The sequence below is a fragment of the Strix uralensis genome, chromosome 17 (genome assembly GCF_047716275.1).
Source record: "Strix uralensis isolate ZFMK-TIS-50842 chromosome 17, bStrUra1, whole genome shotgun sequence".
Taxonomy (NCBI): domain Eukaryota; kingdom Metazoa; phylum Chordata; class Aves; order Strigiformes; family Strigidae; genus Strix; species Strix uralensis.
Genome location: NC_133988.1, coordinates 5,256,185 through 5,274,726, shown reverse-complemented (window position 1 = coordinate 5,274,726; position 18,542 = coordinate 5,256,185). Strand labels below are relative to the sequence as shown.

Sequence of the window (18,542 nt, the reverse complement as noted above, 5' to 3'; positions counted from 1 at the left end):
AGGAAGGGGCTTTTCTTCTCCCCCTCTGCTTTTGTTTTCAAGCCCCTCTCCCCCCGCTTGGGCCGGGGCCATGGGCTCATTAGTGCTCAGGCTCGTTGGGAGCGGGAGGGAGCAGATGGCAGCCAGGCGGCTGGCGCGGCCGGCCCTGCTGCCGCCTCTTCCCGCAGAGCAGATGCCCGACCAACAAGGGGGAGGATTAACAGGAGTGGGGGGCCATCGGCACAGCAGGGCCACCAGCGGTTTCTTCCTCCCTAGCAGCACACCCCGACACTGATGCCCAAGGGCTGCCAGCCCGCTGGGGATGAGCGGGGATCAGGGCCACCGAAATATGGCCAAGGAGCCAGAGGTTGGGATGGGAGAGAGCTGGTCCCCAGTCCACTGGGGAGTCTCTGCTGGGGCAAAAGTCACTGCAGAGGCCACAGGGGAATTGCAGCCGCCTTCTGCCGTCCCTGGGGGTACTGTGACCCCCTAGCACTGCAGTGCCACAGCTGCTCCTGCCCAGTCCCAGCACAGCTGGGGGGGACACACTGCCACCTTTGTCCCAGGAGGTTTGCAGCAGCAGCACCCAGACCTGTCCCCGAGATCACCCGTGATGGCAAACCAGGCAGTGAAACTGTGCTTAATCCCACTTCAACAACACAGCCCTCCCTCCCACCCTGTGCACAGTGCATCCCGGGGGATTAAGGGTTAAAGCACAAATCCCCTGCACTGCCCTGATGTGACCCACTTAGACCATCTGGCAGGGAGGGATGCAGGAGCCTCCTTTCTCCCAGCACTGCCAGTGCTCACCCGGCAGCACCGGCTGCCCCAGGAGCTGATACCACAGCACCCGCAGGCCCCAGCCTCAGCCCTGCCCTCGCTTTTCATGGAGAAGTGGATTTTGGCTGAGTTTGGGGGTGTTGGGATGGGGCAGCCTGTGCCACAGTGCTGTGGTTGGTGGTTTGGGAGAGGGGAACGCAGACCCCCCAAAAGCATCCCGCAAGCCCCCGGACTGCCACTGTCTCCATGTCCCAGGGGGACCCTGAAGCATCTCCCTGCCTGGCTGTCCCTGGCACCCGCAGGTTTCCCAGCAGACGGGTGCTGATGAAATTCACAGCAGCACCAGGAGAAGTCAGGCTGCCGGGTGCAAAGGGGCTCCCAGCCACCGCCCCATGGCTGGGGTCGTGGCCAGGGAAGAGACCAGGCAAAAGCCCAGCCGAAAGGGAGAAAAGGGGATCCCGGTTGTGGGGCTGGGGCTACACCGTGGCAGTGATACCCATCCCCAGAGGCTGGGCAGAGACCGGTGGCACCTTATCACGGGAGGTTTGAGGAGTATTTTCAGTTCATAAAAGCCAAAGCCCCTTGCAGCAACCATCGGGTGGGGATCACAGCATCCTTATGGACCAGTGAGAGGGAGCAAGGGCACCCCGGCTCAGCAGAGGGGCTTGAGGCAGGGTGGGGTGTCCCTGTCCCTGACCCCAGCCCACTGGGCACACAAACTGCTCAAATCCCATCCTGGCATTTTGCCTGTGCTAGATCAACCCTCCTGCAAAAGCAAAGCATGGGAGCAGCCCCAGCCCTGCTCAGCCTCCCCACGCCAGCCCCAGGCTGCACCCCGCCAGGCCCTGCATGGGGAAAGGCTAATTGGAAAAGCCCCTTTCCCCATCACCTTGGTTTTTCCTTTCACGCTGCAAACTGGTCAATAATCCATTTACTTTGGCAGAGTCCTGCTCTGGGCACGAAGCCGTGTTGGGGTGTAGTACATGCCCCCCCCAGCCCCAGCAGGAAAGGGATTAATGTATTCTTTTGTTCCAGGATGAACTGTGGGTTTAGCAGAGCTTTAACCCTCCAAACCTCCCAGACAGCTTGATGGGAATTTAGATGGAAGAAGCTTTATCTCCAGGACCAGCAGCAAGGTGGTGGCAAGGGATGGGGCACAGGGTAGAGCCGGCTGGAAGAGGGGGGAAGAAAAGAATTTTAAAAAAATCACTGTCTGCCCCGGGAACCCCATCGCTGCCCCACAAGGATGTAGGATTGAGCCCTTAGGCATGCCCAGGGCAACCTTTGGGGACAGATTTGGGCTATGCCCACTGTGGGGGTTCCCGGCAGGACCCTTATGCTGCAGCTGAACCCCTTGGCACCCCCCAAGGATACAGGCTCAATCAGAAAAACTGATGGGGAGATGGGCAGCGCCAGCCTAGAAACCATGCCAATTGCCTCCACTGCTGCGGGAAGCGTGGGGCCAGATCCAGGGCAGAGATCCGCAGCGCTTGCAGAGGACCAGCTGTCAAGTGTGGGAGAAAACAGAAATCCAGATGGTCATCTTAATTTTTCATTTGGCTAACTGGTCTCCCCGTCTCCTCTCTGGTGCACTCTGCTCCCTGGCACTGCAGTCACTTGCTCTTAAATTAGCCGGGAGCATCGTCAGGGAAGAAAGGCCAATCCGAGCAGCGGTACAGGGAAACCTTCAGGAAAAACAAACCCAGAGTGGAGCCGGGCACGGAGGCGGCTGCGAGAGGAGCTGCCACAAGCCTTGGGACGGTTCTCCCCACAGATAGGGAGCAGGAGCCTGGCTCTGGTTATTGCTGGACTACAAACCAGGGGCTGGCTCAGGGTGCTGGGGACATCGCTGTGTGCCCTGACGGGGACCCGCTGCAAGACGCCTGGAGATGTGAGCTCTGGCATCTCACAGGCACGATCCTGCCAAGACAGCAGCCTCGGGCTCCCGGCAGAGCCCTGCGCGATGCAAGCTGAGCCGGCAGCCCTGACGAGAAGAGCCAAGGGACCGTGGTCCCTCTGCTCCCCCAGCCTTTGGCTTCAGCCCCCTGAGCAGCAAAGCCCCTCTGTGGCACGGGGGCAGGGGCGAGCGCAGCAAGTGCCCTGCAGACCCCAGGGAGAGCCCCGCCGGGGCTGCCCCCACTCGACACCTGTAGCCAGGGTGGTGACAGATGGCTGCACCACGGGGAATGTCCCCCAGCCCCAGCCGGCAGCACACACTGCAAGAGACAAAAGGAGCTGGGCTGCACCAACACCGGGACCTGGCAGCATCACGGCCGGCTGCGCGGAGCATATCCCGGCTTTGGGAACCCATCATGCAGGATCTGCCGGTGCCAAGGTGCAAAACGCAGCAAAACCGAGCTGGCGGGTCCATTTTGCTGTGTACTGAGAGCTCCCGACCCCTGCACAGATGGTTCCCCTCCCGCTGGAGCTGGCATTGCCAGCGAAATGGAGAGGCACATGCGTTCGTTAACTTTTTAACAGAGCTACAAATGCTCCCAGCCGTGGTCCTCAGCCCGACCAGGATATTCGTGGCAATCCAAATTGCCGTGTAGAGCCGTGCATCGCTCCTGGTACTTGGACTTGCTGTATTTCCCCAATGTCCTCATTTGTTGCCTTATTATATCTCTGATTGCAAGATATTTAAGCAGCACAGCTCGCTCAGGCACATTCAGGCAGGAGAGAGTGCGTGTGTGTGAGCCAGCACCCAGCCCGCTGATGGCCCCTTCGGGTGCCAACCATAGCCCGATGCAGGGGAGGAGAAAGGCACAGTGGTTCCTCTCCCTTAGGAAGGCTGAAGCCCTGCAAACACTGCCCATGGAAATGAGATTTGCTCTTCTTTGGAAGCCTAAGCTGTGCCTTTCCCAATTTCCTACCCTGATTAATGGCCATTGGAGAGATTGGAAAAATGCTCGGGCAGCTGGGCCACGGGGGCCGAAGTGACCCCCACATTGCATGAGCAGCCGGACCCCCATTGCACGAGCAGTGGAACCCCTGTCCCCATCACTGCTGTGGCTCACAGCCTCCGCCGGCACGGGAGGCATCCGAAATGGCTCGCTCCCCGCGAGCTCTCTGCTCTTTAGTACAGGCTGAGCCCCCAACACCCAGCCCGCTGCAGACCGAGCCCCTCTCCTCTTCAGACCTGCCACCTTCATGAAACTTTGGGTTGTTCCCCACACCGGGTGGGGAGCAGCCAGCAGTGGAAATACAGAGAGAAGAGAGGAGAACCAGTAAAAGCTTCCTTTCCTTATAAGAACAGCGCAAAGAGGATATTTTTAACCAGTATTGAGACTGTCAGCAAAATAAAACTGGTCTAAATTAGAGAGCGCATAGTTGCGAGGAAGCCACACGGCTCCTTGCCCATGCGACAGCCCGGCTGAGCGGCTCGGTGGGTACGAGCAGCCCCCTTGCCTCATTTCATGAGTTTTGGCCATTGCTCTGCCTCTGGCAAACGCGGGGGCACCGGCCTCCCCGGGAGCGGGAGGGACAGGGCAGGCAGGCACCAGACGTGCAAAGCCAAGACTGCTCGGCTTTGGGACCCGGGGGACAGCAGTGCCAGAGCTGTCCTGGCCCATGGCTGTGTGCAGGCTCCTGGGGCAGCCATAGCCTCCGGGCAGCACATCCCTGGGGTGCACCCATCAGCCTCCCCCCTGTGTCAAGGCAGGGTCCAGCTGGAGGGGGGGCTGTTCCCCTCCCTGGGCACCACCTTCCCGAGGGTCCCTGGTGAAGGAGCGATGCAGAGACAAGACAACCAGCAGGACACACACCCCAGGGGTCTGCATGGCAGGGATGGAGGTGGCCACAATTTCTGGCTGGTGACCCCCACCACTGCCCCCCCTCCATAGCCCAGCTAGAGCTTTCCAGGCCCCTGCCCTGCTTCCCTCGGGACGCAGACAGCTCCCGGGCTCCAAGCACCACCGAGCCAAAGTTTCCTGAGCCCGCTCCCCTCCAGAGCACAGCACCTACCCGGGGAGGGGGCCCAGGCGGCCAACATCCCCCTGCCCCAGGCAAGGGGGGGACCCCCAGGTCCTCTAGCCCCTAACTGGGGGTGAGAGGAGGAGACCCCCCAGACCCTCCTGATGGGGGGGTACTAACTGGGGGTGAGGAGGAGGCTCGGGGTGGTGCAGCCCCTAGCCGGAGGCAGGATGGGGCTGTCCCTGAGCGCCCCCCCCGTCGTGCCCTGGCAGCCCTTACCTGGGCAGCGGCTTGCGGGCCGTGATGCTGGCCACGATGATGCTCTCGGGTCGCGGCGTGGCCACGGCTTTGAAGGTGCCTCGCCAGAACTTCTCGAAGAGCTGCTTCTCGCCCTGCTGCACGCTGGCCATGGCCCCCCCCGGCCCCCCCCGGCCCCGCCGCTCTCCGCGGTGCTGAGCGCTACATCCCCCGGCCCCGCCCGGCCCCGGTCCCCGGAGCCCGGTCCCGGTCCCCGGAGCCCGGCCCGGCGCTGCCCCGGCTGGCGGGGAGGTGTGAGGCCCGAGCCGCCCCCGCCTCCCGTTTTGTGCCGGCGAGGCGGGGAGAGGGGCCGGGCCCGGCCCCGTCCGTCCCCTCCCCGGCGCCGCCTCCCGCAGCCGCGGGGAGCCCGGCCCGGCCCGGGGGGGCGGCGGCGGCTTCCCGGGGGCTGGGACCGCGCCGGTGCTGCCCTGGCTGCAGGGGAGCAGCTCCGGGAAGAAGCCGGTGGCCCCTCTTGGGCCGGATCCACTCCACTCCCTGGGGAAACCAGGGACTGCCTCGCGGGTCACCCTGGACCAGAGGGCTCTGGGGGGCTCCCACCCTCCAGGCAGGTTTGTCACCCTCACTCACAGACCCATCTCCATCCCGGCGTCTTCTCAGTCCCCAGCACCTTCCTTGCTCCATCCCCACCACTGCCTTCCCCAGCCCGGGAACCACTTCCAGCTCGCTGCCGGATCGTGGGCACCCCCACGCCTTGCCCTTTGCAGGGGACAAATCGTCCAGGGCAGAGCACCAGCCTGGGCCCCCACAAGTCCCTGTCCCCCAACACAGGCTACCTTTGTGTTTGCCCGCTCCCAACCGGTTACCAGCCACAGGTGAAGAAAGAGGGAGAGCCTAGAGCCACCAGCTGGATGGCTGAGGCAGAAAGCAGCAGGAGGCCATGGTAGACCTCTCTGTAACTGGTTCATACCGGGACTCCTAGGGGGGGGAGATTTTGGAAGAAACCCCCTTTTTTTTCACCCTCCCCATCCCTTCCCACTTAACAGGGACTGGTGGAGGGGCAGGGATGGGACACGCTGCTTCTTGGCCCGAGCTTGGGGGCTGGGCAGCACCAGGCTGGGAAACCCTGCAGTGGGTCCCAACCTGCTCAGAAAACAATTCCTCACCTTCCAGGGTAGGATTCAACCCACCGGGACTGGGCACATGGGGAGAGGGAGGGAAAGGCTGGGGTGGCCGAAGTGCAGTGGTGCGATTTCTCTTAGCCTCTGCACCGAGTACAATAAAAATGTCTTTAGGAGAAAATGCTTCTTCTACCAGATGCTTTGAAGCGCAAGTAAAAGCTGGTGACCTTGGATGAATGAGACTCTCTCTATTGTGCCTTGGAAACCCGCACGATACATTTATGTAAGCAACGGGGGGATAATGGAGCCAGGAACAATAGGCGGTGGGAGCCAAGGAAGAACAAAAATCACAGAGAAACTTAATCGCTTTCTTGCAATAAATACAAAATTAGCAGAAGGCTCATTCTGACAGCGTTGTCTGTCGAACTCCTCCTTCCCTGCTCCTTTTTGCTTTGTGCTCCCGGTGCCAGGGCTTTGCCCCGCTGGCACCCAGGGACAGGCGGCCCCAGCTGTGTCCCCATGCCGAGAGCCGCAAAGCGAGAGCCTGGGCGGCACACGCCGGCCGGCCGCTGCGGGCTTTGTGCTGCGAGGCCATGAACGGCTGGAGACGGGCGCTGGGGAAGCGGTGGCAGCGGAAGCGGGCACAGATCCAGCAGGGCTTTATAGAAACGCAGTCAGCTCTGCCAGACATTGCCTAAAAAGCCTGATAGGGAAGGACGACATTCATGCACCGCAGAGAGATGCTCGCTGGGAGGCTGCTCCCCCCGGGGAACTGCTCAGAGGCAACGGGCACCACGCCGGGTCTGGGAAAGGCCAGCTGCGAGCTGCAGCTCTGCTCTACCCCAGGACACATTGCACATGCCATGGGCAAGAGATGTCAGAGCAGAGACCCTCCAGGGACTGCCACGGCCAGCAAACAGCAGGGTAGAGCAGAAGGAGCAGGGGAAAGGGACTTGAGATGTCTAGAGCAGCCATGCTGCAAAAGCACGGCTGGGGGAGGGCGCAGACAGCACCCCCAGCAGGCACAGCAGGCACCCACCAGCCCTGGCACAGCCACCCACCAGTGGGAGTGGGTGCTGCCAACCGCCCCATCACCCTTCTCCCACGGATGGGCAGGGACAGGCGCTCACCGCCCAAACAAATCCAAGCCTGGGTCCCCTCTGGCCCTTCCAGCCATTCCCATAACACACAGCCTATTTGTTAGGAGCCTTTTTCCCTTCTGAGCGCATTAAACTCAAAGAGAGATCAGGTACAAGCACACACGTGCCCTGGTCTCGCTCTGTTTTGTTGGCGAATGACCCAAACGCGCGGTGGGGGTCAGGCAGGAGCCCTGCCTGCACGGGCAGCCCCAGCCCTCCGCTTGCTCGGCTCGTTGTGGCTCATTAACCAAATACCCTGCAAGGCATCAGCCCCTGCATCCCCTGGGCTTTGCAGGATGAGTCCAACTACCCCCAGCTGCAACCAGGGGCCTCATTGCACCCCAGGGCGCTTCACCCTCTTCCACTGGCAATCTTGGAACAGCTCTAAATGCCCTAAAATTAACTAGCAAATAAAAGGAATAATAAATGTTTGCACTATTAAATTAGCAGCACGGGTGGCGTGTGGGCAGGAGGAAGGCTGCGATCATTACAAGAACCCTCTCTCCTGGCATACCTTGTGGAGACATTGGCGAGCCAATTAAGCAATTGGCTCGATTAACGGAGGCTCCTAGGAATAGACTTCCCTGCTATAGAGTAACTGCACTGTAATAAATTGTCTCATAAATAAACAGCCTGAAAAAGCATTACAAGATACCCAGAAAAAGCACTATATCATAAGCAGAAATGAGAGTTTACATTTCTAGTGTATCTATTAGCCCACGGCACTGCAAACATTTCCCCAAACGCAGGCCGGGACCCCTGTGAGGAGCCATGGGGACGGTGCCACAGGGCACAGGCAGCCCCCGCTGCCCCCCCTACCCCGAGCCCTCAGGGTGGTCATGACTGTAGTCTGGAAACAGCATCCCCCGAGCCCCAGCAGATACTGCCTACCCCGCGAGACTGCTGTCTGCCAGCGGCGTACAGCCGGCGGTTACTCACCCCGTGAGCACGGCAATAAATGCCACCCCGGGTTATTTACAACCCCAGCGATAACGTGGGACTCTGCCAGGTTCAAACGTTTGCACCCAAACGGGTGCAATAAACTGTAGCAGAGACAGTGAGTCCTGGGATGGGAATAAGGGAAACAGGGACTTGGGGGATAGCTGCACAATTTCCTCCAAAGCAAAAAAAATTAAAAAAAAAAAAAATTAAAAAAAATATCTCATCCTTAGAGAGCTCTTCTTCCATGATTTGTTTTGGGTTTTTTTAAAGCTGAGCCTGGGCTTCCCCCACCCTGCATGGGTGGCTGCAAACAAGGCTCTCCCCGAGGCTCTCGCCACTCACTGCGCCCAGCTCCGCAGCCCTACACCGGCCTGCACCACACGATTGAACACCTGGCACCCCCCTCACCCTGCAAAGCCCCCCCTCAGTGCCTGAAACCCTCTAGGGAACTCAAGAGGGACCTGCCTGGCTCAGGGGCAGGTGGGGATGCTCAGGACCCCCAGCCCTGCCTTCTCCTGCTTTATCCTCTCCCACATTTAAAGGGCCCAATCTCCCTGTTCCCTCCCACCCTCAGGCTTCGATTTTGGGGGCGATTGAGAAAAGAGAGCGGTCCCTGCTCTGGGTGAACACCGCTGTGGGCGTTCAGCTGCCGTCAAGGAGGACAAGCTCCGGGGCCAAGGGAAGAAGTGATCAGGAGGGCGAAGCTGTGTATGCTCAAGAGGTACGCAAGGGGAGGAAAAGGAGAAAATGTGTTTAACTAGGATTAAATTTTAATCTGTTCCCCCTAGTAGAGAGAAGAAAGCTGGGTTTGTCCTGGAGCTGCACAAATATTTTTCTATAAATGTTGTTTTTGTGGTTTTTGTTTTTTTTATTTGGCTTGCACCCAGCGGGAAGAGCCAGAGCCTGGTTTTGCCCAAACCGCCCCGTTCTCACCTCCACGCAGCATTGGCGTGGTGCCGCTCCACCCATTCCCCAGCCAAACAGGTTTACTGCAAATGCAGAAAATCAATAATTATCTTTGGAAGTATTCATTATCACTCAAGAGTCAATAAACAAAGGCTACGAGTGCCCTCTATTCATGGCTCTTCAGAAGCACCTACCAATTACTCCCTTGACTAAGCCAGCCCTGCCTGGCAGGAGGGGGGCTCTCCACTGCATGCTGCAACGCGGCTGCCTGCTGCAATGTCTTCCTGCTTCGGCCAGAGAGGAGGAGGAGAGGAAGGAGGAGGAGGAGGAGAAGAAGGAGGAGTAGAAGGAAGAAGGGGTCCTTGCTTAAAATAGCATTTGTATCTAAGATGTGAACCTGCACGGCTCCAGTTTGAATGCCATGGCAGATGCAGATGGATGCTGAGGTCCGGCCGTGGGGCTGCCCCAACGGAGGGGCCGGGAGGTGCTCGGTGAGGCTGGATCCCAGCTGGTTTTCCTAAGAAAGGTGGTGTGGAGCAGACTGAGGGGTGGGAAAGCAGCAGCAGCTGTGGGATAATGTGCAGCACCTGATGCTGAGCTGGGGAAAGCCCTCGGAGGGTGGCCAGTGGCTGAGCAGCCCCATGCCATTGCTGGAGCATCTTTAACTTGGTAAATGCAATTTGCAGAGTCAAACCATTGCAAGAGGGTGTTCATCGTCCTTCCGATGGGAAATATGTGTTTTATGGCTGTTTTTCCCTCATTGAAAGGCTCTCAGCTGGCACTGCAGCTTGCACAGCCCTGGGCGCAGCCTGAGACCCAGGGTTCTCTGCCCGTCCCCATGGCCACATACATCCAAGGATGAGACACTTGCCAAAGGTGTCTTTTTTTTTGTCCTTCCTTTCTCTGTCCATGGAAGAGCCATTTTCACCCACACGAAACTCATGAGCACCCACAGGCCTGGGGCAGCCGCAAGGCTGTGCTGGCCCCTGGGGTGTGGGACGGTGGCAGTGGCCACCTTGTCCCTTCCCTCCATCCCCCCACCCCGTGTCTTGCCAGGCAATAAATAAGGGAGAGGCTGGGAAGGGGAGCTCCAGCCTTCCTTGAAGAGCACGGAGGCTGCGGGTGCCGAGGCACATCCATCGTGGCAAGGGCCATTCATCAGTGCCCAGCTTGAAAGCTTCGGGATGCTGAACATGGTGCAAGCGGCCTGTGGGGAGGAGGAGGAGGGAGAGGGCTGATGCTGGGGGGACGTAGCTGTGCTCCCTTGGTTTGAGTTGATAAAGGATGAGGGTGCCCACGTCCCCTCCATCAGTGCTGGCTCCACCATTCTGGTGCAGCCCTTGGGGAGGGAGGAGGGAAACCTGTGGGCTTGGGGCGTCAAAAACTGTGATGGGAGCAGGACCAGCGCAGGGTGTCACCCCCAGGATGCAGGACACCCACAAACAGGCCCCAGCTGCCTCGCGATGGTCCCAGGACACTTCTCCATCATCTCCACATGGACACCAGGGACACATCGAGTCCCTGTGTTCCCTCCCTGGGGCCACTCGCAGCGGCAGGACCAGGCGTCTCCCAGCCTGGCTTTCTGTGCCGGCCTCGGTGGGGGCAGCTGGCTTCTCCGTTGGCAGGAGGGGGTTCCTCAGCTCACCCGCCCATGCACCCACTCCAACAAAAGCACTTTTTCCTCCCCGCTCACCTACCAAAGCTGCCCAGCCCCAATACTCAGGCAGCACAAGATGAAAAGGCACAGGGACAGATAAGTGAGTGCATTCTCAGGCAAAGCCATTTGCAGCTGCCAGAAAGAGGGGAATGAAAGGGCAGGAGCAGAGAGGAGGCAGGGAAGCCAGACCATGGCCTTTTCTTCCCTTTGGCTCTAAAAAAAGCTCCAGAGCAGGAAGGGGGATGGAGGGATGGAGATGAAAATATAGTTTTTTCCCTCTGAGCTGCAGTGGCCGTCGCAGCGAGCCGGCCCCTGGGGACCATGCGGCAAAGCTGCACAGTCGCCGCTGCTCTCCAATTGCCACTGCTGAAAGGTCACACGCAGCTGGCAGAGGGGAATAGAGTGGGATGGAGCCCTCAGCCTCATGTGTCTGGGCAGGAGAGGCAGGGCCTGGCTTGCCAGCCTGGGAGCAAATGGAAGAAAGCCCCTTGCTGGGCTGCAGCAGCCACGGGCAGCCTCCAGCCGCAGGCAGAGGGTCCCAGCACCTCGAGGATGCACCCAAGAGAAGGGGAGGTCAAAATGCAGAGCTGCTCTCCTCTTCATTGCCCTCCCCAGCTTCAATTAGCAGCCTCCAATCACACAAACAGAGCTGTTTCCTGTTGGGGTAATTACTAGCTAATGAAGTGGAGTCAGCTTGGTTGGATCCCAGCCTCCAGTTCAGGGTCTGGCTGGAGGGGGGGTTTGGGGGTGCTCAACACAGGTTTGGGCTGCAGAGCTAGAAGGCATCAGGCTTTTACCTCCAGCTTGGGAATGGTGGGACAGGTCAGACCCAGGATACACGTCCTCCAAGCTGGTACCGGCATGTTCCCATTCCCAGCTCCCTCTAGGTCCCAGGGCCAGCACCTCCCTGTGCCTGGCTGCACCTCCCTGCACTGAACCCATGAGCCAAACCAGGGGTAGGAGGAGGTTTGATTTCCCCAAAGTGCTCAAGCTTTAACAACCCACCAGGCTCCGCACCACTCACCTTTCCTTGGCCACCCTGGCTACAAGAGCCCATCTCCCCAGGGGAACCCAAGATCTGGACGAAGTGGGAGAGGGACAAGGTACAATCCCCACTCTTTCAGTTTGTGCTCAGACCTCAAAACTCATTTCACACCATGAGCTCCCCATCCCAAGCCTGCCAGGGACGGGGAAGATGTTGCCCAAGAAACAGAGCTGGCCACAAACCCAAAGCTATTTAAGCAAACCTGCCTGGGTACGCTGATGGGACGAGCAGTTTGACTCTGTGCAACCACCTCTCATTGAGATTTTTTTCTCTGGCTTTTTTTTTTTTTTTTTTACCCTCTGAATTATTGCACTGGGGCAGCAGTAGCCGTGGGCAGAGGAGCCCTGTTCTGCCTCCTTGGTCTCTGCCACGCAGGGCTGCCTGCGCTGCGGGGGAGCGAAGCAGGAGGGAGCAAAGTGCCGTGTTCTGGCTTTTATAGACTATTACTTATAATGGAGAGGAACAAAAATACTGTAAAATAAAGCACTTGAGGGCGTCAGCCTAAGCGTTAAATAGGCTTCTGCTAAAAAGCTGCTTCGACTGAAAAAGCATCATGATTTGGATTGGAGGCATTACCCTGCTTGTGAGAAAGCCTGAGCTTTGATAAAGCCAGGGGGAACAGGCAGCACCATCCCGGGAAAGGGGCTCTTGTGCTCCTCCTGGGGTGCGGATGCTCCCACCTGGGGTGCAGGACGCTCCCTGCTCAACTCCCTCCCACCAGCCACTTATAGGTGCCTCAGAAGAGCACCCAGTCCCCTAAAGGCTTCCATCCTGTCCCTGTGGAGCAGCACTGCCCCTGCAAAACACGCGGAGCATTTTGCAACGTTAATGGGCAGCACAACTGCTAAAGTGTAAACTTTTACTGCTCCGGAGAACAAACGGAGAGTTTGGGGAGCAGACACTTCCCATTAAGACACACTAATGAAATGTGAAAATGTTTTACTGTGCTGTAATTTTATATATTTTCGAACACAGCCGCAGCTGCAGTGCTGTTCCATTTGTGGCTAATTTAAGGACCAATTAAACTGGGCTAAATTACAGCCGAGTACACCACAGGAACTGATGTGACAAGGGACGTGTCCAGGAGCCCCAAATCTCACTGACCTTGCCATCACCATTTGAGCTGGCTTGCAAGTCGGATCAAAAGCTCCTGGCACTCGCCAAAAGGTCACAGCAGATCCCTGAGGATGGTGAGATTTCCCAGCTGGAGCGACACGGGGGCCCTGCAACTCACACGGGCTCCGGAGCAGCCAAGGGCATCTGCAGGTGCCTGGCTCTCAGGGATGTCCTCTTCCCTGTTGGCTGCGGTCAGGAGCTTGCATGAGGCCCAGGCTGTGGCAAACCTTCCCGCTCTCCCTCACAGGAGTCGTGATATCCTTCTTGGGGCCTCCCCTCAGACCCCAATTACCTCGCTAATGCTGGGGCTGCTGCTGCACAACCTATCCCACATGTCGCTGAAGCTGCCGCTCACCCCAGCTGCCTCCTGGGGAAGTCGATTCACCTCAGAAAAAAGCCTAATTTTTCTGGAGAATGGAGGATCCAGTGGGATTTTGTTCTTTCTTTCAGGTAAAGGAAGAAATGAAGTACCTAACTACTGGGTTGTGTCTGCTGGTCTCACCTTCACAGCATCCCGAGCAGGGCTGGTGGCTGCACAGCTGGGTCCCAGCTTCCTTTAGCAGGGATAGAGACCAAAGGCAGCGTGGGTGTCCCACAGCTTCAGGTCCTGTGTGGTTTAGGGTCCAGAGCCTGTTCTCAGCAGTTTGGGGTTTGTTTTTTTACTGATTTAGCTTGCTGATGATGGCCTTAGGATTTGCTCTGGTGAAGATAGCTCAGAGGGCTTCAGAAGAGCTGCAGGTCGGTGTTTCACACCAGCAGCCAGCTCAGCTGCTCCTGCATCCCCTAGTGTGGGGAACTGCTGGCTTTCCTAAGGGCTTTTTTTTTTTTTTTAGTTGATTAAGGTAATTGCAATAAATCTCCTGTGGCCCCTGGTTTCCAGCTGAGCCAGGTTAGATCCAATTTAGCTCAGGAAGAGCAGGGCTGGCATCATCCCACAGCCTGTGGGCATGCTCCTTGTGCCCTGGGGCACCTTGTCCCTGCAGACCCCCCAGCTGTCCCTGATATCTCCTCCAGCCAGCCAGCCAGCAGGCTTGGCACAGAGTCCCTCAAAAGCTTTTTCTAATACCTACACACATATATGTATTCAATGGGCATTTCCCAAGGGCAGCCAGGGAGCTGAATTGATGGCACAGACCCCAGGCAGCAGCATGGGATCTGGCCCCAGAGCCAGATGCAGGGGGGACAGGCTCCTTCAGCTCACTGGGCTCCAGTGAGGTCTAGTGAGGATGTTTGTCTGTCTGTCTGTCCAGATGAGCCACCACACTGGCACCCATGTTTTGGGACTGGAGAGCGGGGCTGAGCAGCCACCCTGGGAAGCAGGAACATGGATTTCACCTTCCTGACACTTGGCAGAGGCTGCAGGAGCAGTGGGACAGCGTAGGAGGGTCTGGCATGGCCAGGCTTGTCCTGCTCAGGGCTCCCAGCCCACTCCCACCTGCTCAGGACACACAGCCCTCCCTGTTTCTCCCCAGAGTGTGGGGCAGAGGTGACCCAGGGCTGGCAGACATCATCTGCTGCCCATCAAACAGTCAAGGCCAATGGGGGAAGGCAACCCCATCCCCTGCCTGCCAAAACACCCACCCTGCTCCCTGCCTCCAGGTCCCCCGCAGATCTCACTGCCCCCACCCAAGACCCCAGCCCCCCTGAGACCCTCGGCTGGCAGCAGAGCCCACCTGCAGCCCCTTCTGCTCCCACTGCCTCCTACGAGCACCTGTTAACCAGGCCTTGCTTCATAAACTCCAATTAGCGGGCAGGTCGTTGCCATCAACCATCATCAAGCCCCAGCACCGGTGGCTGGGTGAGCAATAGCCCCAGGGAAGCAAGACTGACCCTGGCATCTCCTGATGATGCTGGTCCAGCACACGGTGGGCACAGATCCCACTGCCAGAGGAGGCTGCAGCCGGGGACAGACCTCCCCAGAGCGGCCGCTAGCTCCTCTCTAATTAATCCAATTACAACATTGCGTTGGCGGCGCAACCGATGGATTAATTGCAGTTTGCTCCAGGTAAATGGTAGGCGGAAACACTCCCGTGTTCAAACAGGCTTGTTATTTGCTATTAACTATGAAAAGCTTGGCCTCAAACCCAGCCAGCGAGGAAGGCAGTCCTGCTACCAGCATCATCTTCGCTGGGAGAGCGGAGAGCTCGCTCCTCCCCAGGCTCACTGAGCGCCTGCGGAGCCCTCACGTTGCTCCCGAAAAACAAATCCTCTCCTAAGACTAAACAAACAAAGATTAGGGGGACAATGCTGGGAGCACAAGTGCAGCGTGGAAGGCTGCTTGTTCTCAGATATATTTTTTTTAATAGAATAAAGAGGAGATTATTGGAAACAATTAATTGTTCAGACTGTCAAGAAGATGAAAGTGTCAGGAGTAAATGGATGCTGGTCATGATTCAGCGCTCATTAAGGCAGGAGAAGGATTCATTTCATATGCGTGATTAACTCCTGGCCACTGATGATTTACACAGCAGATGATCAAAAGAGAATTAATTATTCCACAAATCGGGCTGCTGCCAGCCCGGCCCCAGTCCCTGCTGGTGCTGGTGATGGCACAGCCCATGGCCCCCAAAAGCGGTGCCATCGTGGCCACTGCTGCCCCGTGGCCATGCCCAGACCTGGCTGGGAGTTCTCTGCCCCGGCCCGGGGGTGTTTCTCCCCACAGCCCCCTGCCTGCCATCCCCACCTTCGCCTGGCATCGCTGCCTGGCATCACCACCATCTCCTCGACTGCACCCACCAGGTACCTCTGGCATCACCATGTTCAACATCGAAGGGGGTTTGTGCTGCCCAGTCCTGCCAGAGTGGTGGCTGGGGAGGTATTGGCTTTCTGACACCCAGCCCAATAATATCCTCCTCCGTTAGCAGTAATTAACCCAGGGAAGGTTTCTCTCCACTTGACACCTTTTCTTTCCTTTGTGATTGATGGAGTCTCTCACCGTTACAAATCCACGCCGTAATTAAAGGAAGGAACTCCACTCCCTCTACCTGATTTATTTTTTAATACAGTCCCCTTTTGATCTCGTCTCTCTCTTAATTAAATTACGAGCTGTGAATCAACACCCCGCCACTACAAAAGCTGTTCTGCCTCACTTGCTTTCCTCCACCAAGAGGGAAATAGCGTCTCCAAATCTTGGTGATGGGGAATCTCCAAGAGTTACACAAAACACCAGCTCTGCTCTTGCTTGGATTTTATCAGGAGTGCAGGGGACGGATCCTGCAGGCTGGTGGGCTCACGGAGAGCAAACATGAACCCCCTGGGATGGGAGTGCGGAGCAGGGGGTGATGCTGTGGGGTGATTTCTTTGCAGCTGCCCCGGGTCCCTGGTGGGTGCTGGGGCTGTCTGGGGACACAGGGAAGCTGGGGGACCATGGCCTCAGCCCCATCCCAGGCATCTCTCTCCTGCCTGCGCCTGGTCCCGGGGAGGGGAAACTCCTGCCAGAAACAGCACCTGGGCTCCACCCAGCTTGTCTATCTTTGGGAACAACAAAATGTCGGTCCACAAATCCCCTGCAGCACTCGCTTGCTCTGTGGGCTCAGCCCACCCTCAAGCATCCCCACCACATGCGGCCCATCCCTGCCATGCTGGCAGCCTCCCTCCTGCGCCATGACACCCCTGTGCCCCCCAGACCCGGCTCTCCTGCACCTCTCCTCCCTGCTCTGAGGCCGTTGCTGAGGGACAATTGGACACCAGTCACCTCACCCAGCAGAGTCCCTGGACACACACCGCCGGCACACCACGGGCACTTGGCACGGCCAACGTCCATCACCACGGCTGCCAAGGGCCGGGGAAGCCGTGTGTCACAGGGAGTGTAATGGCGTAATAACTCCTTCCTGTTCAGTCTGGGCGATGACAGAGCTTTTAATGAAGGATAATGGTATTTTGCATTTAAATATACCGCACTGTTGACTCATGACTGCAGCAGCCCCGGCACAGGAGGAGTAAATCAGGGAGGGCTCCCGGTAGCGCTCGGAGCCTTGTCCCAGTGGAAGCATCTTCTGTGGACATCCCGGGACTCAGGAGAGGAGAGGCAGGCAGGGACGGGCAACCACACCCTCAACCTTGTCCCCCCACCAAATGCAAATGAGCCTGATGCTAATTTAATGAACTTCTGATGATTATCACCTTTATTTTTAAATCTGAATTCCTGCAGGAGTCACCTTCAGCAGGGAAAGGCGGCCCCTCCCCAAGGTGGTGGCGGTGGGGGGGAGATGATTTGATTGCCTGTATATGATTAGCAATTACACTCGGTGCACTTCAGTGGTAAATACTGTCACCCTGGGCTGGGGACCAGGCGATGGCAGACTGGGGGGTCCCTGGGGAGGGTGCTGGTAGGGGGGGCCAGGAGCCACAGGGATGGGAGTGGTGTGTTGGCATCCAGATGGTGCTGGCATCCACTCTGGGCTCAGTGCCCACGGAGCACCTCCTGGCTGGAGGGGACAGTCCCTGAAATAATTTGCTTCCCAAAGATTGTCAGGGTTCTGGGTGGAGGCCACTGGGGTGAACTCACCACCTTTCCCTCCCCTGGCATAACCGTCTCCTGCTGCCAAAGCTGCCAGGCTGGTGCTTACGGGCATTTATGAGTTGTGTCTTTAATATGGTGTTGGAATATTTACCCTATAAATTCTCAGTAATAGATTTAGAGATGAGCTATTACTAGTATTACAGACTATTAATAAATCAGTTAAACCTACAGAAAAAAAATTGCATTCCTCCCTCTTTACGTTGGCATAATAAACATATAAGGGACATGAGGCAACGCTGCAGCTGGGGGTGGTGGTGCCCGGCCGCTCTGGCAGTGGGGCCACGTGCCGTGTCCCCTGATCCACCTGCCTTGCCCTGGAAGCCACCAGCCATCCTTCCCTGTGGTGATGTGGGACGCACATGGCTGAGCGAGCTGCCGGTCAGCTCTTGCAGCAAAGCTGGGGATCCCCCGATCTGGGACACAGAGGACTGCGGCACATCCCCATCTCCCAGCTGGCAGAGGTGTCCCAGGGGAAGCAGAGGGTTTCTTCATGCTGGAGCCAGTGCCGAGGCACTCAGGAGCATGGAAGGGACACAGGGGACGATGCTCCGACCGCACTGCATCCTCCGTTTCAGGAGGAGAGCTATTTACAGAGCCGCTGCTCGGTGCACACAAGCTATTTCTGGAAGAGCCTTGATTGAGAAAAACCATCTGGAGAAAGGCGGCAGCAGAGCTGCGTCTCCAGGAGCAGCTGGCCCTGCGCCGGGATCCGGTGGGTTTCGAGGACAATGATGTGAGGAAAAATGCAGAGTCTCCCCTTGTTCCCAGCTGCATCGACTGGCTGGATGTCAGGGGGTTTGGCCCCTTAATTCGGAGCCAGTGAAGCCCAGTGGCTTTATCCCCACTCACACCCTTGTCCAGGGCTGTTTCCAGCCTGGGGAGATGCTCAGCTTCCTCACCACCAAGGGCCACAACACGTCTAAGATTCGGGCAGACACATTAAGACCTGGAGATGCCATAAGACCAGATCCTGTCACTGTCGTAGGTGACAGGAAACCTGGGGTGGAGGGCTTGAACCCAACACCAGCTCTTGGGAGACCCTCTTCCTGAAAAGAAAGGGGTTGAGGAGAGGTGTAGCAGAAGGACGGTCCCACCACTGCCGCTGGGATGCCCATCCAAGGAGAGGGGTTGGGAGCATGTGGGCTAGCAGTGGTCCCACCGTGATGGC

The 18,542-nt window shown here is 57.9% G+C and overlaps 1 protein-coding gene across 2 annotated transcripts in view; it reads right to left on the bottom strand.

Annotated features, from left to right (window-relative positions):
• Positions 1-5,081, bottom strand: part of SRRM4 (serine/arginine repetitive matrix 4) — a 50,240-nt gene extending 45,159 nt beyond the window's left edge. For both annotated transcript variants that reach the window (XR_012631280.1, XM_074887037.1), the window contains exon 1: positions 4,951-5,081. Coding sequence is in view for 1 of the 2 variants with exons in the window: in XM_074887037.1 (XP_074743138.1) it covers positions 4,951-5,081 (131 nt within the window). In the remaining variant the exon portion in view is untranslated. The remainder of the gene's footprint in view (positions 1-4,950) is intronic.
• Between the last annotated feature and the right edge of the window lie 13,461 nt (positions 5,082-18,542).